Genomic DNA, 25,248 nt, shown 5'->3' with positions numbered 1-25,248 from the left:
CAAAAGTCCAAGCCATTTTTGCTTCCCTCAGCTTCCGAAAAGAAAAGGAGAGAATTGTTCTTGAAATGTGAAGCAAATTATATGTATCACGTTTAACGAATTTGCAGTAAAACCTCAACCTGCTTTTCATGTAGTTTTCTTAGTTGCAAGGCTTTTCGGAATGTTACGACATGGATGCACTTACATAATAAGTAATGTTATCAAACTCTTTGATCATCACAGGTCGCTGACTATGGACTCGTATGCGATATATTTGAAGCAATACCGGAATTGCTAGAGAAGCTTCCAGAGAAAAAATAAACCTGAAATCTGATCGTTTGAAGGTCCAAAAAACTGCTGCAATATTAGCTGAATATCTTATATATCAGAAATACCAAATTGAATAATTGTAACAATAGTCAAAACTGACAGTGGAATTTGAATAATACCAATTCATAATTCTTTTGATGAGGCGTTTCCTTATTTTAGTTTTTGTACTTTTTTTTAAGCAATTGTTTCTCGGATTTTTATAGTATGCACCAATAAATATACATCGTGATCTTCGACTTGTTAAATTATTTGTAATGGAATCCTGACAGCACATTCAGCTCTTCATTGCTCCAATGCCACATGCCAGAGCATAGTAGAATTTTTGTTGTTGCCCTATAGTGTATTTGAAACCTTCATTAAGATAATGCTCGAAATGGCATGAGTTTTCATGAATCATAGGATAGAAATCACCAAATGGAAAGAAACAAAAATGGCAAAAATGCTGATTGGTACATTTGTTTGCTACCTGATATAACTACAGTATACCGACACGTTATTGATACATTTATCTATCACTTAATGCTATCAACAAAAGTTAAATAAGTTACAAAATGGGAGTACGACAATCAAGCGCATCTGGCGTATACCCTCCCACGGTACTGACCAGGGGTCGATTCCCTGGATGCGCACACCATTTTATTTATTTTTTTTAAAACTTTCATCTCATTCTCATTTACCTTTGAGAATCTGACAAAACATGTGAAGCGGCGGGAGAACCACACCTGAAAAAGTGACGACCGATATGTGTTTTTTTTTTTTCTTTTCCAAATGTAAAAACATTGGCAACTCCATTAAAGAAGAAAGGAATCACAAAACAGAAGAAGGTTAGGTGGCCTTGTTAAACCTCCCTCGGAGTAAATCTAGTGGGAAAAACCCGTTGAGCCGCCAATACCACGTAAGGTAACAATGGCAAACAGAAAGCGATCTCACTTTTATATTCACTTTTGCAATGGCACTGAGGTTAAGACCATCTCTGCTAGGAAAATAGACTAATTATGATGATAAGAGTGAGTGATCGATCAAGTAACGCTTTAGGTGAAAACTTTTTATAAGGTTCAACCACTTTGTAGTGATAATGCGAATATATGTACTAATAACTCAAAAAAAATTTAGGTGCTTGGCATGAAGGTGTCTAGTTGACCACACAGGAGAAAATTTGCATATACAACACACATACATGTTCTGAAGAAAAAAAGACATCAAGCTAATAGTTGTGACTTTTTTTTGTTTCTGAAACTAATAGTTGTGAATAAGTAAGAGAAAATTAGCAGGCAACATTAATGAAAGATATAAGATGGATCCCGAATACTGTTGATCCTTCGACCTTGTAAAATTGAATTACAGTTTAGATATGCGGCCAATATTATTGTGATCATATTATAAACTTAACGGGAAAAGACTATATATAGTCTACAGTTGCTGGACAACTGGTTTTGGTTTTGTTCTTGCTGAAATTGATACATGAAGTGTGCTTCCTCAACAGCAGTGAGAGAGAGAGAGAGAGAGAGAGAGATGTATGTTTTAACTGAAGTACTAGTATATGGATGATGATAACAATAATTCATCCAAAATAGTTTGCTATCATAGAGAATGGAACTAAGCAACGTCCTCTTGTCTTCAGTTCTGTGCAGTCACTCTCTCCCGATAAAGCCCGATTCAGTTCTCTCATCCATCCTGCCAGAAGTACTTCCTTTCTCCTGTAACAGAAAAATTTCAAAGCACTATCAATTTAATAATTAATTATTTGCAAAAATAAACAACCAATTTAATAAAAGAAGTACGGTGACGATATAATAAATAATAAACCGATGAAAAAATAGTGCGGTAATTTTTTTTTTTTTTTTTACCGCATTAGATATGTCTTTGTCATATTTTTGCAGTGTTGATTCCACATTTGACTCGCTGTGATTGCAAACCTAATTGAAATACAAAATGGAAATTAATTAAATCTTAAACAAATCCGAACAAAAATAACAAGTATATTGGGAAGCATAAGTTAAACATTTCACTTGTAAACAACATGATTAATTGAAAAAAAAAAAAATTGGACCAACAGAAACAATTAGGAGTCAGGATAGTCACCTTGGGAGTATTTACTGGAGAACTAGCTGTGTCTTCCAAAGCATCATCAAGCACAGCTTCTTTGGGTTTTCTCTTAATCATGAAGCTAGATCTATTATAACCTCCATCCACGCCAAACCCTAAAACTTCTCCTTTAATAGTACTCGACTTTCTGGCGACTGAGGAAGCAGCGCCAGAGATTATGGAACATTTTTCATAATCGTACAAGGAGAAAAACTGCGGTCATCGTCATCATCCTCATGATTACTGCTTATCAAGAAATCTTGCAAGTACATAGTCCAACTACTCTCCTGAGGGGATTCTTGAGTAGTGGTTCTTGTATTAGAAGAATTACCTCTTCCAATCATGGAGTTCATGGAGCGAACTTCCATCTGTGTACTAGTGCTTTGAAATAAAGATGAAAAAAATAGAACAAGGAAATATAGGTATGGTGTTGGTAGTAAACTGTTGGTAAGCTGAAGAAAGGAAATCGAGAGGAGAGCAGGCATATATAGTAGAGAACAAGGAGAACACTGGGATTAAGAAACTAATAGCATAAAATTCTTGACGTGGGGACCTTAAGGGAGTAGGAGCAAAATTTGGCTGCAGCAACTGCCAGAGAGAGAGAGTGTTGGACCTTTGTGGTGTAAGATTAGATGCCAAATATTTTTAGGGGTGGACTTACCTTTCCACTCATTGTGTTGAATGAGTCACGTATTTAGTCACCCAAGACAACTAGTTCTTTGGTCATTTTGTTGTTATATGTATTCACCAGGAGAAATAATTGTTTGTGTATGGTCGATGCCTACTTATGAAGGACTTTGATAAACTGTAATAGTTTCTTCTATATATTTTCCAAAATGTTATCTCATTGTCTTTCCACAACGGATATGCCCCACCATCAACATTTTAAGCAAGACTAGTTATATCTTGTAGACCACTCTATAAAGTGAACTCTGCAAAAATCGACCAAATAAAATATATTTATCCGTTTAGTGAAAGTTGTCATGATTTCATTGTTTAATTGAAGAACACCGTTAATCTAAATAGATTTGATTTTGCTATTTTTTTAATATAAAAATAATCTTTAAAAAGTAATTTAGAAAATAAATGATTGAGATCATCAAATAATACTCTAGAATCTTAAAATAAAAAGAAAGTGCAAACAAAAAGGTAGTTACCATTCCTTTTAATTCTTAGCTTTAGCTAATTACACCTCACTCTTACATAAGTGCCGTTATCTTATGTCCATCTCACATTAATTCTTTTTTCTAAAGGTAAAAGAATTATGTAGAAATTTGATTATCTAAAATGCTAGCAAACATTCTCATTCTACATTCTTGACTCTTCTTCTTATCATGTGATGATGCTTGATGGTACTAATCATGTATTTTCTAGATTACCCTTTAAAGATCAACTCTGCTAAAAGTCAACAACAAACTCGAAATTGTTTAGTCATCTATTAGTTATTCAATAAATAAAAGAACCATGTTGTTAAATTAAAAATTTGACAACGTTAATCAAACTTAGACTTTGGTAAACAAGTCATTTTCGTGTCAAACTCATTATTCTAACGTGTCACGTCATACCACCTGAATTATTTTAACAGGTTTAAGAATTCAAACCTTAATCCTACCCGTTAAAATTCACAGATTATCTGACCCGACATGTTTGTACCCATTAAGAACAATATATACTTTAATAAATAATCAAATAAAAATTTCATATGAAATTACTAAATATTAGCATCTGAAATCGTAACCTCCTTTGATTCAACAATTGGTTTACAATTTCATTAAGCACTACAAGTTTACATATACATGCCACATAAATATTACTTTCAAAAAACAACATACTATATGAAAAATACGAACACTTATAGTACGTGTACAAAACTAGTATAGTATGTGAAAAATATGCAGTGTATCATTCAGCAACTTTGCTAAAAAAATACTTTGAAAAATTTACCCATTTTTTATTTAAATTAATTACTATTTATGTTTCTTCAAAAATATGTTAGGAATACGTCTAGAATACGTGAATTTTATGTGTAATGTTAAAAAGTTGGTTATATAATTAACGTGTTTATAACATGAAAAGTACATACGCACATCCATTGCACGTTGGTGTTTTAAAAAAAAAATGTATAATTAATTTAATGAAGGAAACCACTAGAACCACCAACTTTTCTTATCTTCGCACCCACCTTATTATTTCACCCTTGAAAAAAAACTTAAAAAAAAGTCAAACTCTTTGCCCACCCATTTTATCTCCAAAATATCAATAAAAAGTTACAATATTAACAATTTATCAATAATATTTATGTTAATTATAAATAGGTCAATCATGTATTGTAATACTAAAATGTATTTAAAATAAGCAATAATTACAGAATCTACCATTGCAGCTGGCACCCACTTCAATTGACACACTCTTTCTCATAGTTTTTATACTTTGCAATAGGTCAATACAGATCAGACATTGCATTGGAGTGTCTATTTCCTGATTTTTGTTTTTTACATTTGGATTCAAATGCTGCATTGAAGTGTCCATTTTTTGGTTTCGTTTTTTCCATCACTCATACGCCTCCTACATGCATGTTTTTACATTTGGATTCAGTGTGCAATGCAGTGTCTGTTTCCTGATTTTGTTTTATACTTTTGGATTAAGACGTTGCGTTGAAGTGTCGGCTTTCTAGTTCTATTTTTTTTTCACCACTCACATGCCTTCTACCCTTCGCACCTCACGTGATTCCTGAGTTTTACATTTGGATTTAGACACTGCAATGCAATGTCTGTTTCATATTCTGTTTTTTATTTTTGGATTTAGATGCTTTAGTGAAACAACATACTTCATATATTACTTTGCAAAAATTAACATGATTAGTGAAACAACTCATCAGAAACTTCACTTGTTTTGTTTACAAGAGATCATTGGAAATTGAATCAAAACAACAGCTCAGTATTCATAACATAAACTTGAATCAAGTAAAACGAAAATATCTTGCTCCCACATTCAAAGCAGATCAAATGAAGGTAGTAGTACCATTCTTGGAACATGACTTTTAAAGGTTGTGGCATGCAAGGCTTTTATCAATGGATCAACCACCATATCGAAAGCGTCAATGGTTCAATGTTAATAGTACACCATCTCTGACATTATTTTGAACCTTAAGATATTTGATGTCTATAAGCCTCGAAGCATTTGATCTCTATACATGTTTTAGTCTCTCTTCTCGAATTAAGTAATTCTATACATGCTTGTCCTATTAAGAGCAAGAACTCTGTCAAAACTAAGAGAAGAGAAGGCCAATCTCTACAGACATTCATCATATCTACACTTTGCAGTTATGCATTTATACATACATATTAGGTTACTGAAGTATCATTATGTTTGCTTTTGGTTACATATTTTGAGTAGTAAAGAGTGATTTAGTGACTTTTTGTGATTTTGTTAATGCTTAGTGGTGTTGATATAATACGTTCAGTTGGTACCAATCATTTCATCCACAAAGAATCTAATTAAGGCAACACATTCTCTCTACATGTGCCAAATTATTCAATTTTCCAAAGTTCAGTCTATAAATTAGATTTTATAAAACAAAGGTTATGTAGAAAAGCCTATATTCCTAACTTGTATATATATGATATATTACCAAAATGTGGGTGACACATAGAGACCCTCTTGGGTAGGACAAGAAACTTCTATATTAATTTAATTGTACACATTTTAGGGGATGAAGGGTCTCTATCCATGACTTGGAGAAGTAGTTAAATTGAGGGCCCACCCTATATGTGGGTCCAAACTAGCTAACACATGATTCCTTGAGAAATTGTTCCTAATTTAGGTAAAATTGATTTGTGTTTTCTTTTTCAAAGATGCAAACAAATCATAGAATATATATATATATATATATATTGTAATAGTTAGAGGAATGGTTCTTTCTTGGGGCGATTTCCCATTGTTATATGTAATTATCAAGTTGGGGATAATATCGGTGTTGTTGGAAGGCATGTCCCTCTAATAATTCTACATGGTATCATAGTCAGGAAGCGGGCCCGTACTGCCACGTGATGGGTGGGTATCCTAGGCCTGCATGATGATGGTGGGTCTCATGACCCTGTGTATAAGGTGAGTCCCTTTGACTCTATGTGGTTGGCTATGTGTGAACTTCCCACGTGTGACCACTAATTGGGTCCCACGTGAGGGAGTGTTTTGAGTCCCACATTGGCTATATAAAGAGAGAAATAATAGTTTAAATATCCTAACTTTACTCCAACTAAAACTAAGGCATTTTGTGATAAAACCCCACATCTGACAAATTATGTAGGTAGTAATTAATAAGTTGAGAACAATATCGATGTTGTTGGAAATGAAGCTTCGGCACGTCTCTCTGATAATTATATAATAAAAGCATACGAATAAAAGTGTCACATGGGCATTCATGCACGTGTGCCCTACTTGTTGCTTTGTACATGCCGCCACCACCACATGCATGTTGGTTTGGGCTCGCAGAAAAATAAGTCACCAAACCTAGACTTTATTAGTGTTCTAATCTTGTCCCTAGAAAGGTTGTTTTTAGAAAAACAGAAGCAGAAATTTTGATTCAATTTGTTTGGTTAGGTCGGACTTAAAATCCCACTCATAACTTCTGATGAGAAGTTGTCCATAGTGTTATTAGTTTACCGAAAGTATAACGTACTTACAATGATTAAGTTTGGAATTCTAAACTTTAAATGGTGAACTTTACACCTAGTAAAACTATTATGCTTTGTATGAGATTATACATCATAGTTTCTAGTAATTGTGAGTTAGTTTAGCTGGTTCCCTTGCACTTGCATTCAGTTTTTTTTTTAATTCAAAATTCTTCTTGTCAGAGGCAAAAAAGAAAATCTCTATGGCGAAAAAGAAAAACCCTAACCACTAGTGGAGGAGAAGGAGGTAGAGTGTCTTTGTTTCATTATGCCCTCCTCTCATACTCTTTATTTTTTCTTTTTGTTTAGTGTCTTTATTCAAGTGAATAATATTCTCTTGCAGTGATTTGTCTTATGGTGAATTCACTTACAGTGATTTGATCTAAGTTCTTCATCATTGCTTTTCTACTCCTCCTTCATACCAAGTCTACTCCCAGTATCATTTCTCAAATACCTCCTACCATTTCCAAACTTTGATCAATCATCGATTTGAAGGACTTTGTTGCAATATGCTCCTGTGTATGTTTTTGGCTAAGTTAAATCAAGACTCATGTTCCATTTTAAGGACAGTTAAATCATTTGAGATCAAGTTCAAATCCACAGATCCGTCAACTGCTCCACAACTTCTTCACGGCAAAATGCGATGAGTTCTATGATGGTGTAATGGATGTATAGTAGCTTTTTTTTTCTTTTGAAATTGTCACTTCATTTTCCTTTAAGTCTTGGGGTTTAGAGGGCCAGCACTGATTTTAGGAGGAGACTTGGATTATGAAGGGCCTATTGAAATTTCTCTCAACAAACCAAATTGGAGATTAAATTATTACTTTCCGTAACTTTAATTAATTTGATTACAAAAGATAATTTATTTGAGCTAACTGAAATATTTGTGTGGTTAATATGCATGCTACTACGTGAAAATAAAACAAAGACCATTGTACGAGCCAGATAGGTGGATCACAACCACAAGCCATACATGTTACTTCCATGCATGTACAATAACCATATATACACTAACACTTTGCTAAAATTGGAGTTACCATTATAAAACGAGATAGGGAGATATATAAATGTGAAAGTGTTAATTTTATGAATGGAACGGGAATGATGCATCGCTAGCATATAAACATGGCGCACATGCATGCACTCCCACCCAGTGAGTGGTTAATTTATGTGGTAGTCCTTCGAGTTGAACCAAATGTTTGGCTTTCTGTACTTGAAAACCGTGAGAAACAAGGCTTATTTATTGACAACCATGAGAAACAAGGCTTCTTCAAACTAAATTTGAATTTATCTCACTTTGCTTCCTAAACTTAGCAATTTCATTCCATATATCTCAATCAATTTGGTTTCATAGATCTTACATGAAAGGGAAGTTTGGACATTTCATACCATGCTGACAGAAATGAGCCATTGTAGGTCTGGTATGAAATTTTCAGACTGCCATAAACCTCTAAAACTGTCAAATGTCTACTATTGTGGACGGAAAGATGTAGTGAAATGGCTCGATTTTGATAATTTTAAGGAATAAAGTGAGACAAGCTCAGTTTTTTGAGGTAAACTGAGATTGAAAGACAATTTCAGGAAGCAAATCAATAAATAATCGTTAAAACAAATTAATAGCTTTTTTTTTATTTAAATTTTTTACATTGACAGTGTCGTGTCCTAATTTAAAAGTACCTTTAGGATAAACACATGACGTCAAAACGTAGGTGAATAACAAATATAGACAAGTCAAAAGTCCGATAGAACTCATACATCCAATATATTAGATACTCATTAGAATATTTACAAAAAAAAAATTATTTCACAAGCAACGAAATCAAACTAACTAAATATAAGGGTTAGTAAAACCCTACTCTCAAGTACACTTTCCAATACTACTATACCACTCAAAGTTCCTCGCCCTTAACCAGTTATCTGTAACTATACAAGAAAGAACATTAGCCCCTGAAATAGTCTACATGTTTACATGAAGGACCCAATAAGCTACAAAGTTCGTGTGAGTGACAAATAATAACATGTGAGTCTCTTAAAGACACATATTATCCTTAGTCAACTCAACAGTGTCATCTAGAGTCCAAGTCATCAACACAGTAAGCAATTACTTAGTCTTTAAGTTTCTTGTTGTAACTAATTCACAGATTAAGATTAATTAGTTACATTAGCTGATAACTAAGTATTATTAGCTGATGTGTATAAATACCCCCAATGTAATCAGTTTCATTCTCAATGAAAGATATATTTATATGGTATCATCCCCTTTTTTGCTTCACCGTCTTTTCTTCGATCCTCTTCTTTGTTGTTCCCTGCGATCTCTGATTTCTTCAATCTTTGATCATCTCTCTTCAATTTCTTGTGGATCTTGATCGATTATCTCTCCTCTTCTCCTATCTGTCTTGATTACGATGACTTCGTCAAGTTCATCTCCACTGAATCATGATGTTCTTGGCCTAAATTCGTCCCCGATGAACCTTAATTTCACTACGGTTCCGCCTTCTCTCTCAATTTCTTCGATTTCCATTCAGAATATCAGTTGTATGGTTTTTACCAAGCTTAAACGGGACAATTATCTCGTTTGGAAGGCGCTGTTTGCTCCAATTTTTCGTCGCTACAAGCTTACAGGGATTGTTGATGGCTCTGAGGTTTGTCTTTTGCCTTTCTTACTTGATAATTCTAGGAAGAACATTGGTATTCCAAATCTAGCCTTTGATCTGTGGTATGAAAAAGATCAAAATATCCTTATCTGGCTTAATTCTACTCTTTCGGAAGACCTTATTCCGTTCACAGTTGGTGTTACCTCTTCTCGAGAGTTATGGTTGAATCTTGAGCAACGTTTTGGTGGCGTTTATGCTGCTTACATTCACCAGCTTCGATCTCGCCTGCACACTGTTCAGAAAGGAGATCTCACGATTTCTAAATATATTCAGCTAATTAAATCCATCTCTGATGCACTTATGGCTGCCGGTGCTCCGATCTCTGAAAGTGATCTAATTGCAGTCACTCTCAATGGCCTCTCTGAAGACTATGAGTCGTTTGTTGACTCCATTATGCTTCACATCTCTTCTACCTCATTGGATGAACTACATGGCTTACTGTTTAACAAAGAATTGTTCATGCAGCATAAGAAGAAAACTGTTGCTTCGTCCGTTTCTGAACCATTTCAAGCCTATGCGGCTCAGTACCCTCAGTCTCAAGCACCTATTCTTCCCACACCACAGGGTCCTGCTACACTGAGGCAATTCAATCGTGGTAAAGCATTTTACAGAGGTAATACCTCTCGCGGCAACAATACCTATCGAGGTCACAATTATCGCGACAATTCTGGCAATTATTCTCGTAATTCTGGTCATACTCCTAGTCATCGAGATCCATGCTAAATCTGTCATTCTCCAGATCATAAAGCTCTTGATTGTTTTGAACGCAATAATCATGCTTTTTCTGGTAAAATTCTTTCTGCCAAATTGGCAACCATGTGTGCTCACACCAACATCAAACATTCTGCTCCTACTTGGCTAATGGACTCCGGTGCCACGTCTCACATAACGAATGACATCTCTGCTATTCATTCTTCAGTTCCTTATAATGGTCAGGACAAGGTTTATATTGGTGATGGTCAAGGTATGCTCATCCACCATACTGGTACAACCTTTCTTAATACTCCTGCTGCCACTTTTCGTCTGAATAACGTTTTACATGTTCCTGCCATGAAGCATAATCCTTTTTTTGCGTATCAATTCTTACGAGACAATCACTGCAAATTAACCCTTGATTCTGATGGTTCTACAATCAAGGATCGTATTTCGGGGAGGATGCTTTTCCAAGGGCCAGTTAAAGATGGTTTTTATCCGTTTCAAGGACTTCCTCTAGCATCTAATTCTCCCTATGCTCTTGTTAGTAGCAAAGCTCCTTTACAAGTTTGGCACAATCGACTAGGTCACCAATCTTCTGCTATTTTTAGAAAGGCTTTAAATAGTAGTACTATCGTTTACAGTGGTAAAAAGTTTACTTCTTTCTTCTGTTCAGATTGTGCAATTGGTAAGAATCATAAATTGCCTTTCATTGTGAGTCTCAGTTCTGTCTTTGTGCCCTTAGAACTTGTTCATTGTGATGTTTGGGGACCTGCCCCTACTTTGTCCGTCAGTGGTTATAAATACTACGTGTTCTTTGTTGATGAATTCATAAAGTACAGTTGGTTGTTTCCATTAAAGCACAAGTCTAAGGTGTATTCAGTCTTTGTCAATTTCAAGACTTATGTAGAAAACTTGGTTGGTAATAAAATCAAAGTTCTTCGATCAGATTCTGGGGTGAGTTCACAAGTTCCTGTTTTAATTCTTTTCTCTTGCAACATGGTATATTGCATCAATATTCTTGTCCTCATACACCGGAAAAGAACGGTTGTGTTGAACGCAAACATAGGCATCTTACAGAAACTGCTCGGACTCTCCTTACTGCATCAAAGGCTCCTCATCAATTTTGGGTTGAGGCGTTTTCTACTGCTATGTATCTGATCAATAGGCTTCCCATCTCTGGCCTTGATAAATCTCTATGGGAATTACTTTTCCATAAGCATCCGAATTATTCAAAGCTCAAGGTTTTTGGGTGTAGCTGCTATCCATGGCTTAAACCATATTCTACTTCCAAGTTTGATGGGAAGAGTATTCACTGTGTTTTTCTCGGTTACAGTTTGCAACACAAAGGCTATCGTTGCTTAGATCCTCTTACATCTAGGCTTTACATATCTCGTCTTGTACTCTTTAATGAATCCACTTTTCCTTTTCATACACCATATGAGTTCCCTGTGCCCCCTTCTTTGATGTCCCATGGTCAACCTTTACCACCTTCAACTTTCACTATTCCTTTTACTCTTCCCTGTACTTCCTCACCCTCTTCCTCATCCTTTCCCACCGTGCCAGTTTCTCCAGTCTCACCTATATTCTCTTACCAAGTGTCAACCTTTCCAACAATGCAGGATTTTCCAATACCACCTCCACCTCCACCTCCACCTCCACCTCTACCTCCCCCTTCCACCAATACTCATTCCATGATTACTCGGTCCAAAGCTGGGATTTTTAAACCCAAAGCATTGGCTGCTACTAAACACCCTATTGATTCATTGAATTTTGTTCCTACAACCTTTCTACAAGCTTCTAAGCATGATTATTGGATGAAAGCAATGTCTGAAGAGTTAAAAGCACTGCAATCTACTGGCACCGGGTCTCTTGTTCCTTCTACACCACATCAAAATCTTGTAGGTTGTAAATGGGTGTTTCGTATCAAAAGGAAACCTGATGGTAGTGTGGACAGATACAAACCTGTTTAGTAGCAAAAGGTTTTCATCAACAAGAAGGTATTACTTTTCAGAAGACTTTTAGCCCGGTTGCCAAACCTGTCACCATCAGAATTCTCTTAACATTAGTAGTGCAATTTGACTGGTTTTTAAACCAATTGGACATAAGTAATGCATTCTCACATGGCACACTCAATGATGAGGTTTTTATGCAGCAACCCACGGGGTTTATTGATCCATCAAAGCCTTATCATGTCTGCAAGCTTTTGAAGTCCTTGTATGGCCTTAAGCAAGCCCTACGGGCATGGTATGATAAATTGTTTCAAACCTTGGTTTCTCTGGGATTTCAGAACTCTCAATCAGATTGCTCACTTTTTGTTGTTTTTGAGCCATCTCTTGTTATTATACTAGTATATGTTGATGATACACTAGTTACTGGACCTAATGCTCAAGCCTACAAAGCTTTTATTCACAAGCTCAGTCAACTCTTTCCAGTCAAGGATTTAGGCCCTTTACATTACTTCTTGGGTTTGGAAGTTCATCGATCCTCCGACGGTATTTTTCTCTCTCAACACAAATATGCCATGGATCTTCTTCTCAAGACATACATGGATGGTAGTAAACCATGCACTACTCCTCTTGGTACTCAGAAGTTAGATCATAGTGGTACACTTCTCTCTAATCCCTATGAATATCGGTCAATTGTTGGGGCATTGCAGTATTTAACTTGGACTCGACCTGCCTTTTCTTTTGTTGTTAATCAACTCTGCCAATTTCTCCATGAGACACTCATTTTCAATATGTTAAACGTGTCTTACGTTTTCTTAAAGGCACTATTGATGACGGCATTTGGTTTAAAAAAGGTTCTCTCACTCTTACTGCCTTCTCGGATGCTGATTGGGCTGTGTGTGTGTTTGATCGACAATCTACAAGTGGTTACTGTGTTTATCTTGGCAACAACCTTATCAGTTAGAGTGCCAAGAAACAACACACGGTTGCTCGCTCCTCTACTGAAGCTGAATATCGTTCTTTAGCTCACACTTCTACCAAGATAACTTGGATCTACAAAATTTTCAAGGACATTGGCTTTCCATTGTCCCAGGTTCTAGGCCTGGCAAACGGGTCGTGTCTGTCGTATTCGTGTAACACCTGATATCTTAACGGGTCGTGTCGTGTCACACATAGTGACCCGACCCATTATGAACCGTTAAGAAAAATATATTTTTTTCTTAAATTTGCACATACCACACTTTGCCACATAAATATTACTTCAAAACATTAAAACACATAATTTCACACACACACACACACACACACACACACACACACACACACATATATATATATATATATATATATATATATATATATATATATATAATTGTATTATATAATTATTTTAGTTTTTAGGGGTATAAAATTGTTAAATTAATGTATATAATTATTATAGTTTATTCATACTCATTAAGTATAACATAAGATTTGGTTGTATCCACTAGTGTAATTTTTTAAATTGAAGATCAAATTCATTCAGTGTATTCATATAGGGTCAAGGAGTGTAGCTGTAAAAAATCATCAAAATCGGAGTTAAAATAACCTTTAAATCATGATTTTTCTTTTTATAACCGTCGAAAAGTTTTGTCCCGTTACTTGATCTCTAAATGTTTGTTTTTTGCAATTTTTGGTGTATGCGATCTCGAAGTATATACAAACATGTTTGACGGTTGGATCGTTGAAACTAGTTAAGTAGAATGCGTATTCCATTAAAACAATATATTCACTAACACTTAAGAGTTTATTCATACTTTCATTAAGTATAATATAAGATTTTGTGGTATCCACTAGTGTAAATATTTTAAATTGAAGATCGAATTCATTCATTGTATTCATATAGGGTCAAGGAGTGTAGCTATAAAGAATCATCAAAATCGGAGTTAAAATAACCGTTATATCGTGATTTTTCTTTTTATAACCGTCAAAAGGTTTTGTCCCGTACTTGATCTCTATATGTTTTTTTTTTGCAATTTTTGGCGTATGTGATCTCAAATTATATACAAACATGTTTAACGGTTGGATCGTTGAAACTAGTTTTGTAGAATGCGTATCCCATCAAAACAATAGATTCACTAATACTTGGGAGTTTATTCATACTTTCATTAAGTATAACAAGATTTTGTGGTATCCACTAGTGTAAATATTTTAAATTGAAGATCGAATTCATTTATCGTATTCATATAGGGTCAATGAGTATATTTGTAAAAAATCATCAAAATCGGAGTTAAAATAACCGTTAAATCGTGATTTTTCTTTTTATAACCGTCGAAAAATTTTGTCCCGTTACTTTATATATGAATGTTTGTTTTTTGCAATTTTTTGCGTATGCGATCTCGAAGTATATACACATATGTTTGACGGTTGGATCGTTGAAACTAGTTTCGTAGAATGCGTATCCCATCAAAACAATAGATTTACTAACACTTAAGAGTTTATTTATACTTTCATTAAGTATAACATAAGATTTTGTGGTATCTAGTGTAAATATTTTAAATTGAAGATCGAATTCATTCATTGTATTTATATAGGGTTAAGGAGTATAGCTGTAAAGAATCATCAAAATCGGAGTTAAAATAACCGTTAAATCTTGATTTTTCTTTTTATAACCGTTGAAAAGTTTTGTCCCGTTACTTGATCTCTGAATGTTTTTTTTTTTTTTGCAATTTTTGGCGTATGCGATCTCGAAGTATATACAAACATGTTTGACGGTTGGATCGTTGAAACTAGTTTCGTAGAATGCGTATCCCATCAAAACAATAGATTCACTAACACTTAAAGAGTTTATTCCTACTTTCATCAAGTATAACATAAGATTTTGTGGTATGCACTAATCTAGATATTTTAAATTGAAGATCGAATTCATTCATTGTATTCATATAGGGTTAAGGAGTGTAGCTGTAAAGAATCATCAAAATCGGAGTTAAAATAACCGTTAAATCGTGATTTTTCTTTTTATAACCGTTGAAAGGTTTTGTCCCGTTACTTGATCTCTGAATGTTTGTTTTTTGCAATTTTTGGCGTATGCGACCTCGAAGTATATACAAACATGTTTGACAGTTGGATCGTTGAAACTAGTTTTGTAGAATGCGTATCCCATCAAAATAATGGATTCACTAACATTTAAGAGTTTATTCATACTTTCATTAAGTATAACATAAGAAATTCACTAGTGTAAATATTTTAAATTGAAGATTGAATTCATTCATTGTATTCATATAAAGTCAAGGAGTGTAGCTGTAAAAAATCATAAAAATCGGAGTTAAAATAACAGTTAAATCGTGATTTTTCTTTTTATAACCGTTGAAATTTTTTGTTCGGTTACTTGATCTCTGAATGTTTGTTTTTTGCGATTTTTTAATGATGCAATCTCGAAGCATATACAAACAAGTTTGACAGTTGGATCATTGAAATTAGTTTCGTATAATTCGTATTCCATCAAGTTCAATGGTATATATATATATATATATTTGTTAAGTAGATTTAAATCTATTTATGATGTACGTATAATTATTATAGTTTTAGGGGTATAAAATTTAATTTAAAATTATATATATATAATTATTATAGTTAATTTAATATATATATATATATATATATATATATAATTATAGTATTTTTTAGGGTTATAAAATTATTAAATTAATATTCTGCTTATCGTGTATCGTGTTACCCACGTGTATACTCGAACCAACTCGTTATCTTAACAGGTGCTTATCGGGTTACTCGATAACAACCGATTCGTTATCGTGTCGACCCGAACACCTGTTAATTTCGTGTCGTGTCGTGTCGGGTTATCGGGTCGTGTCAGGAATTGCGAGGCCTACCAGGTTCTAATTCTTTAGTGTGATAATGTATCTGCCATTTCTCTTGCTTCAAATCTAGTTTTCCATGCTTGAACGAAACATGTTGAAATAGATTACCACTATATCCGTGAACTGGTTTTAGCATCTCTACTCAAAGTTCAGTTTGTTCACAGTATCAATCAAATTGCAGATATTCACACTAAGTCTCTGTCCAAAGTTCGATTTCAGTGTCTCAGGTCTAAGCTTTCACTTTGTTCTCCTTCGTTCAGCTTGAGGGGGTGTAAAGACACACATTATCCTCAGTCAACTCAACAATGCCATCTAGAGTCTAAGTCATCAACACAATCAGCAATTACTTAGTCTTTAAGTTTCTTGTTGTAACTAATTCACAGATTAAGATTAATTAGTTACATTAGTTGATAACTAAGTATTATTAGCTGCTGTGTATAAATACCCCTAATGTAATCAGTTTCATTCTCAATGAAAGATATATTCCTTATATCTCTAACTGAAATGGTCTTAGCTCCTAATTAATAACACGGGTTAATCTCAGTTTACTATCCTGAAGTTTCTTGGTTTTCAACATTTCATACATCAAGTTTTTTTTTTCCCAGTCTGGTACCTAAAGTCATAATTCTAGGACACTTTCATACATTCGTTAAGTTTTTCATCAGAACCTCCATTAACTAATGATCTGGCGCCCACGTGAACAATAACTGAGTGCCAAAGGTCAGTATGGGCCCAGGTGGATATTAAAAAATTAAAAAAATAAAAAATTACAAAATTGAAAACCTAAAACCTAAAAGAAGAACCCAACATCATGCTCAACTCCCCTATCTTTCCAAACCCCAAAACCAGAAGCACCGTCTCTTGCTTTTCCAACCCCCCCCCCCCAATTTCCTGAACCCCAAAACCCATGAAAAAGTTCAACCAAGGAGTAGCCGGAGTCGAAGATGATGGTGGTGCAGAAGAAGAGGAAAAGATTAGGGAAGACAAAAGATTTTTTTTTTTTAACAATATGTACCTCGGTCTATGACGAAAGAAGCTGCTCCCATGTCTAGCTCGTACATATTTATTTGGTTGAAATTGGAGTAGACGTCCAAAAAGCTTAGCAATTCATGCCCCACCGTGGAATCTATAAGTAAGTTGATCTGAGAGAGAGTACGGATCCTTGGGGCATGCCTTGTTCAGATCGGTGAAGTATACGCAAACTCTCCACTTCTCGTTTTCTTTTGTACAAGTACCACATTTGCCAACCAATCGGGGTGGTGGACTTCAACGATGAGGTTAACGTCCTTAAGTTTGTCAATCTCTGACTTAATGATGTGCCATGATTCCATTTTTATTGGATAACACGCTTGGCAGTGGGATTCAAATGGAGTCAATGCTAGATGATGAAAGCGTCAATCCTCAACATATCCTCTGCGGACCATGCAAACACATCTTTGTTGGCTTGTAAGAAAGTAGTGAATGGTTTTTTCTCGCAGTCGGATAGCTTAGATTCTATCCTCGCTCCACACTCTGGTTTGTCGGGGTCGAGACTGATATAGATAACATCCTCGTTGGCTTTGAATTCCAGAGCGCTATCGTCTTGGGGGTTAAGGTCCAAGCCAAACTCTTTGCAATTTGCTTGTTGACCCCCAGATTATGATTGCTATGCTATTTTGTTCATGGCAGTGTTAGAGCTCCGTTCTTACTTCTAGAGAGCGTTCATACTTTCTACCACGCAACAACGTGCCCCCACTTGGTCTCCCATGATATCTTTGACTCTGCTGGGCATTGGGTAACAAAGAAAATGGTGTTAAGACGAGGGGATTGCCCTCATCTTATGGAGCTAGTTTCTTTTAACTATGAAATTGTCAAAAGTTGGGCAATCCACTTGAACCGTAACTTTTACTATCCCGAGAGACCAGATGGGAGTTTTTAAAGGTGTAGAGAGTAGTCTTACTTTTATTACTGTTGTCTTGGATCCTCATTTTCTCGGTTGCGTCCTTGAAAAGGATGTTAACCCTGGACCCGTTGTCCTCTAAGACATGGCTGGCTATAAAGTTGGATTTTTTAACTTTGATGACGAGAGCATCATTATTAGGGAGTGGACATCCTCTAAGTCATGGCTAAGTCCCGGTTCGAGAACATCAGGATGTCAGAATCGATTATGGGAGATTTGTTGATAGTCGCCACCAACCAGAGCTTCTTGCATGCATTTTTCTTTCCTTGTTGGTTTTTCCCAAGTATTCTTGTCCTCCGTAAATGCAGTTGACATTGAACGCGGGACCTTCGGCTGGGTCCTGGCCTTTTAGGAATCTCTGAGCCTTATTAGGCTTCTTACATGAAGTTTTAGAAGTGCAGTGTTAGTGATTCGCTCGTAAGTTCAGATCAGCAGTTCTTGTTGGGGTCTGAACAGGCATTGCTTCCACCGCGGGTTCCCCAAAACTCGAGATGACCTTCTCCAATGCTTTCATGTGCCTTTTCAGGTCAACAAGTCTCACGTGCTCTTTGTTTCGCGAGTCCTTTTGAAGCTTATCGACGGCCACATAAATCTGTAACATGTTTTTCCAAATTCACTATATATATAAGCGGAGCGTCCTCGTTGACAGAACCTACGCCGTGCATTGATGTGGCACAATTACAATGTGATAGTGTTAGAGTAGTCATAACAGCAGTGGGGTGGTCTGATCAGGAGGTTTTTTTAGTTCAACTCTGAATGAAAGTACCAATTGTTGGAACCAAATCTGCACATCGCCACCTGTGGCGGAGATGCCCAAAAATGCTAACCTGTAAAAAAACAAACAACCATAACCAAGCCAACGACCGAATGGGGTGTGCCGATCCAAGGCTATCAAACGGTCAGGTTAGCAATATTAAAACTCAAGCAATGGACAAGAGAAATACAGAGATTGCGTAACCAGAAATGAAGCCTAGAATGGTGTTTATGCCAATCAAGGAGAGGGCCTTTTAGAATATTAGAATCCTTATTAGACTGGAAGAATCCATGAGGATATCTAGGAAGAAGATATTGTATCCTTTTAAAAGTGTGATTACTTGTAGTTGCATGTCAATCCTTAGATTGTAAGGACTCTAAGATTATAGGAAACATGTTGATTCCTTGCTGGATTAGGTTCTCGAATCTTGCGGAACAAACATGGTTTATCTCAACGAAGTTGATGGACTTCGCCCACTGATTCTGAAACAGGATGATGGTGGCTTCGTCGATCTGTTTAGTCAGCTCCGCAATCGAGGTTGTTGAGTCCATGATTGGACTTCTAAGGTAAACGTATTATGATCCGTCTTACTCCATCCCTAAAAAATCATGGTCCCACTGGGTGGTTTTAAGAAAGTGGAGTGATTGCAGTTGAGACGAGTGTGGGAGAAAAGTTGCAGTTTTGTTTTTTTTTTTCCTTTTAAATTTGGTTCTATTTTGTTTATAGTAAGAGATGTTGAGCGGAGGGATGTGGAGTTTGATTTTATGTTTTAATCTTTAATTGGTTTCTTTTTTGTGGTTTGGTATATTTATACACGATTTAATTATATGATTATTTTTTGTCAGTTATGGGTAAAAGATTAGAATCGTCTTTTTTCATATTTTTCATATCAATATTTCCACCAATACATTTTGAATCCTAGATCTAATGTAACTAGATAAAAATCACACACTATGTGTGTGTTTAAATATTTGATAAAAAAAATTGGAAAAAAAAAGGGAAAAGTAGGAAGTGTGTGAGAGAAAGTGGAGGAGTAAAAACTATGATTACATGTGGATGAGTGAAGGAAAAAAAAAACCATAAAAATTTGTTTGTGCGAAATTACTTTAATTCCTATATTTTTTTTTCTTTTATAATATTTTTTCAGTTATGATCAATCACAAACATCCCAAGTTACTTCTGTCCTGCTCATGATCAATCACAAACGTACAGGCCTTATTAATTAGTGAAAACGAGTCTAATTAGAGTCTTATCCAATTCGTCTTTTAAAGGGGAATGAATCCATGTACTCATTTGGGGAAGAAATATAACTACTTTGCCACTTAAATTGGGTCTCTCGTAAAGGTCGATGCCTTTTCTGGCGACTATCGTTTTCCCACAATCATATTGCACCTGGGGCGGGCACTTTCATGAAGATAGGAACTGAATAAGTGACAGCATAACCCTACTTTCTCCAATCCCTAACCAATCAGCATACAGAATTCAGCCACGTCAGCTTCCCACTAGGGCATAAGTACCTTCACCTGGCAGTTTATCCCAGAAGTACAGCCTCACGACCTAAATCGCTTTGAAAGCCCCGAGACAGATCTACAGAGCTTCACTCACCATTGTCATCTCCAAGTATTGCACAGCCTTTGCTTTAATCCCTAATCAATTCTTGCTACAGCTGAAAATGGCCGGAAGAGAAATGACCAGCAACAGTCATATTTCTAGCACCGGGGCTAACAACAATCTCCAAAACATGAATTATTCTGAGAATTTCGGAGAAGAGTCCCCAATTCCAAAGCTCCAACCCATTGAGAAGTAAGTTCTGTGAAATAAGCTAGAGATGTAATTAATTAAGCTCAAATATATGGACAAGCATTGCTTATCTTTCTCTTGTTGATCACTTTTCTAGGTTTTTTTTTGTGTTTTACTTTGTTGTCATCAGCATCATGATTCTAATCGCATTAGGGTTTGTTTTTCTTCAGATCCGTGAAAGAAGTGTGTGCAGGGTCAAGTAGTAAGATTACAAAAACGGTTGAGGCGTACTGCAAATCAGGATTAGAGCTCTGGGTTGATTTAAAGGTAATTAAGTAAGATTAGACAAGTTGATTTGTAGCAGCGTGGTCACCCTTTTGCCCCCAAGTTCAAATCTCCTCCTTGTAGATTAGAGTATTTTAATTAGAATGTCTTGTAAAACAAAGTAAAATTTACTAAAAATCTTTTTTTTTTTTCATTTTGATAAGATTGTCGGATACGAAGCACTTGAGTCTCATAAAGTTAACCTTCTATCTATCATCATTTCGATCTGCTTCGATATTGTGTCCTGTTAACCTAAAGCAAAATCTTTTTTAATTTTGTGTCATGTTAACCTAGCTCAGTCTTTTTTCATTTGTGTTATCAAATTTTGTCAAATTCAGTCGTCATACTTTTGGTTAATTTTCAGACAGATAGTCCACAACTTCATTTAGATCATATGGACCTACCTCAACTCACTGTGCCGGCACCCCCTCAAGGCTCATCCCCACAAGCTGATCACCTCTCAAATTTTGGCTCACAGATGCTTCTTGCAAGCAACAGTATCCAAAGAGCCAGTGACCTACTCGTTTCAGTCTCACTAGGTGCTGAAATGAACAGAATCAAAACCACTGAGCTAGCTTCTCAAGCAATGGAAGAGCTGAAAAAACTGGCTTTGGCTAGAGAGCCTCTTTGGCAAGTTGACATAGAAAACAACACTGAAATACTGAGTGAGATCGAGTATACGAGGGAATTTGGGGATATCAGCACCACATTGATGGAGATAGTGAGAATGGTTGAGGTAAGAGAGTCTCCATCTCTGCCAAACTTGGCCCTTAACAATTCTGAATATTCAGTAGGAAGTAATGAACATAAGCCAAGGGAACTTGGAGGACCAAAGCCTGCTAGTTTTGAAGCTTCACGAGAAATTGGTTTTGTCCAAATGAATCCCGCAAGCATTATTGAACTGCTAATGGATTTGGTAGGTTCTCATTTGAGAATTAACTTAGTTTACTTTTTTAAAGCAAGTTTGAACAAAGAATCCTAAAATGCTAATAATTGCTTAAATTTTGTTTGATAATTAGGGGCAGTGGTCACAAGCATTTTCTACTATCGTCTCTAGGGCATCGATCATGGGAGTGTTGTCATCCACTGGAGTACAAGGAAACTATGATGGAACTCTTCAAGTGGTAATATGAATGCCCTATTTATAGACACAATCGTGCATGTGTGATGACTATATATGCTCTATTCATTGGTGTGAGATTCACATACTGTGAGCCCCACACTAATTAACCGCTAACGCTAACACTCCTCTTATGTTTATTAAACCGTAAAACTAACGATCTCAAGTTATTAATTGTTGTTTCCAGATGACAGCTGAATTTCAGGCCCCTGCACCTTTAATCCCAACTAGAGAAAATTATTTTGCAAGGTATTGCAAAAATCTGGGCGACGGCATGTGGGGAGTTGTGGATGTTTCCTTGGAAAAATTGTTTCAACTTCCATCAAGAAACTTTCGAAGACAACCATCTGGTTGTTTGATTCAAGAGATGCCAAATGGATGGTCTCAGGTGACCTTACACACACACACATATTAAGTAAAATTTTCAATTTACTCAGCATGGTTGAGAAAAACTTAATTAATTAATTAATCTACAAAATTGCTTCCTTTTGATATGCTAGGTTATATGGGTAGAACATGTGGAGGTAGATAATACACTTGTTCATAATCTTTTTAAGCCGTTGGTCAGTTCTGGTTTTGCATTTTCCGCAAAACGTTGGGTTACCACTTTGATTGGACAACGTCAATGGCTGGAAACTTTAACGGCTACAAGAACTACTCTTGCAGCTGATGGAGGTAACTATTTTTTTCTGCAGCTTGGAGTTAAATAATTCTACTCTTGCAGCTGGTGGAGGTAAATAATTCTACTCTTGCAGCTGATGTTTCATCACAAGGAAGAAGAAGCCTATTGAAGCTTTCGGAGAGGATGGTAAGAAGTTTTTACATTGATAATATCAGCGGTTCTGCTGAGAACAAGTGGATGCCACTGCCATTGGGCTGGCCAATCTCTGGTGCTGAAAATGTAAGGATTTCAATGAAGAGTAGCACAGATGACCCTGGAAAGCCTCCAGGTAGCACAGTAGTGTTTACTACTTCCATAAATCTTCCTTTCCCTCGTAAACAAGTATTCAGTTTCCTTCGCGACGAGAAATGTCGAAATGAGGTATGCACTACTTAACTTTGAATGAAGTGATGTTTTTGTAAAAATAAGCATACAAAATTTACCTTAATTTATTTTAAGTTTTGAGCCATTAATATACTAAAATTGTTGAGAATGAGTCCCACATTGATGGGAGGAGTGACCTTGCATGGGCTTATAAGAGGTTGGGTTAATCCTTATATTGCCAATTGGGTTTATGGTGGAACCCGTCAACTTTTTTCATAGTATCAGAGTAGGTTGTCCCACGTGTGAAGCCAAATAGTCACATCTACTCCACGTCACCCCGTTGTGTTAACCATGTGTTAGGCTTGAAAATTCTTCACACTCGAGAGGGCATGTTGAGAATGAGTGTGCTCCACGTCACCCTGTTGTGTTATCCATGTGTTAGGCTTGAAAATTCTCCACACGCAAGGGGGCGTGTTGAGAATGAGTCTCACATTGATGAGATGAGGGACCTTGCACGGGCTTATAAGAGGTTGGACTACTCTCAATATTACTAATTGGCTTTATGATGGAACCTTAGCTTTCTTCAAAAATGACCAAACGAAAGAAAGATGGAGATCATCGTTAGATCTTGTACGTACTGAAAACTAGGAGTTGGACTTGAAAAATGAAAAAATTATTGTTTGTGATGGTAGGTCTATGAGACATGCCAACGTAGTGTTACGATGAATCACTTTTAAGAAGCTTTGTACATGAAAGTATTTATTCATCTTGTAGTAAATACATATTTATATAACACACTTGCATGCTTTATTTAGAAAGCTGTTACTAGTACTTCAAAAAGTTTTCATGCATTTCTTCCTAATTATGAAAATACAGAAAGATATAAGTATATGATGACTATTTTGAAGTGTTGAAAATAATTTTCTTTAATTATTTATTAATTTCTAATCTTGCATCCGTAAACATAGCGAACACAAACCTTAAACCCTAAAGCTTATACGTAAGAAGTAACATTCTTGTTTTAATTATTTAGAAACCTTAATTTTCATTGACCAAAAAAGAAATTTTAGAATCCTTAATTTCATGTGTAAACATCTATTCCAAAGAGATCGTGTTGATTTCCATTTACTTTGTGTATATAATACAGTGGGATATGCTTGCATCAAACCATGGCTTCGATGAATATGCATATTTTGCTAATGGCAAAACTCCAGGAAATCGTGTTTCCATATTGCGAGCCTTTAAGTCCAATGTGAGTTGCATACATGTACCCCTAACTTGTTTTTTTTTTTTTTTTTGCCCTTTTATAAGTTAAAAATGTTTTAAGCTTGACTTCAATTTGTGTTAACACAAAATTTTGATTTAATTTGGAGGAATAAAGGAGGTTGAAATATTCTACTTGCAAGCAAGTTATACTGACGCAACAGGCTCATACGTTGTTTATGCACCGATCGATATGTATGCCATGACAGAGCTCATAAATGGTGGAAACCCAGATAATTTGGCTATTTTGGCTTCAGGGTTTTCAATCCTTCCTGATAAGCCAAAGCACCGGGACGATACTGGCGGAAGTCTCTTGACAATTGCCTTCCACGTTGCTGCTGGAACTTCAACTCAAGAACATGTGTCTGCTCATCAACATGCCAATCTTATGTACTGTGTTCTTGCATCAACTGTTGTTTCAGTTGAGGATGGATTACAATCTACCTAATTGCTAAATCTTAAATCGGTGAGTTACTCAAGTTCTGTAGGTTTAAATTTACTAACAGTATTTTAAGTTGAGGTGCTAGAAATTCGAAGAAACTTCAATTGCTTCGCCCATTACATGGTGGAACTGATATTTAATTTTTCTACTTTATGATTTAGGATTAATTTTCTTCAACGCTATGCTTTACATTCCTTTTTGTTGTATATTACAACATATGTATACTTTATTGTTTATCTCAAAGTGAGTAGCTAAAAAAATAATGGGAAAAAAGCCACATAATAAGAAAAGGAAATTGTTTCTGCACTTTTTTCCCTCATTCTGTATACTTTTGTTTATTTTTGTTCCGTAATTCTCTTTTGCATTATTAAGTTAATCAGCCAAACAGAAATAAGAGTGAGGACAGAGAAAAAGAATGTAACTCACTTCCCATAAAAATAAAAATAAATAAAAAAAGGGGGAAG

General features: G+C 35.7%; 1 protein-coding gene and 1 pseudogene across 2 annotated transcripts; one reads left to right on the top strand and one right to left on the bottom strand.

The window, feature by feature from the left end:
• Positions 1-1,661: 1,661 nt before the first annotated feature.
• LOC126589522 (vascular-related unknown protein 4-like) lies at positions 1,662-3,080 on the bottom strand (annotated as a pseudogene).
• Positions 3,081-20,478: 17,398 nt separating this feature from the next.
• Positions 20,479-24,905, top strand: LOC126589515 (homeobox-leucine zipper protein MERISTEM L1-like). Of its 2 annotated transcripts, none has more exons than XM_050254831.1 (9): positions 20,479-20,713; positions 20,881-20,977; positions 21,453-21,890; positions 21,994-22,098; positions 22,282-22,482; positions 22,595-22,769; positions 22,850-23,136; positions 24,227-24,331; positions 24,461-24,905. In XM_050254831.1, exons 1-9 carry the CDS (start codon positions 20,583-20,585, stop codon positions 24,788-24,790), a joined length of 1,869 nt encoding a protein of 622 aa, XP_050110788.1. In that variant the 5' UTR covers positions 20,479-20,582; the 3' UTR covers positions 24,791-24,905. The 2 variants fall into 2 exon arrangements, with proteins under 2 accessions (XP_050110788.1, XP_050110787.1); XM_050254830.1 differs by having other exon boundaries at positions 21,339-21,890.
• The last annotated feature ends 343 nt before the right edge of the window (positions 24,906-25,248 follow it).

The sequence above is a fragment of the Malus sylvestris genome, chromosome 11, assembly GCF_916048215.2.
Source record: "Malus sylvestris chromosome 11, drMalSylv7.2, whole genome shotgun sequence".
NCBI classification, from domain to species: domain Eukaryota; kingdom Viridiplantae; phylum Streptophyta; class Magnoliopsida; order Rosales; family Rosaceae; genus Malus; species Malus sylvestris.
The sequence above is the reverse complement of the archived record's forward strand: the minus strand, read 5'-3'. Positions and strand labels throughout refer to the sequence as shown.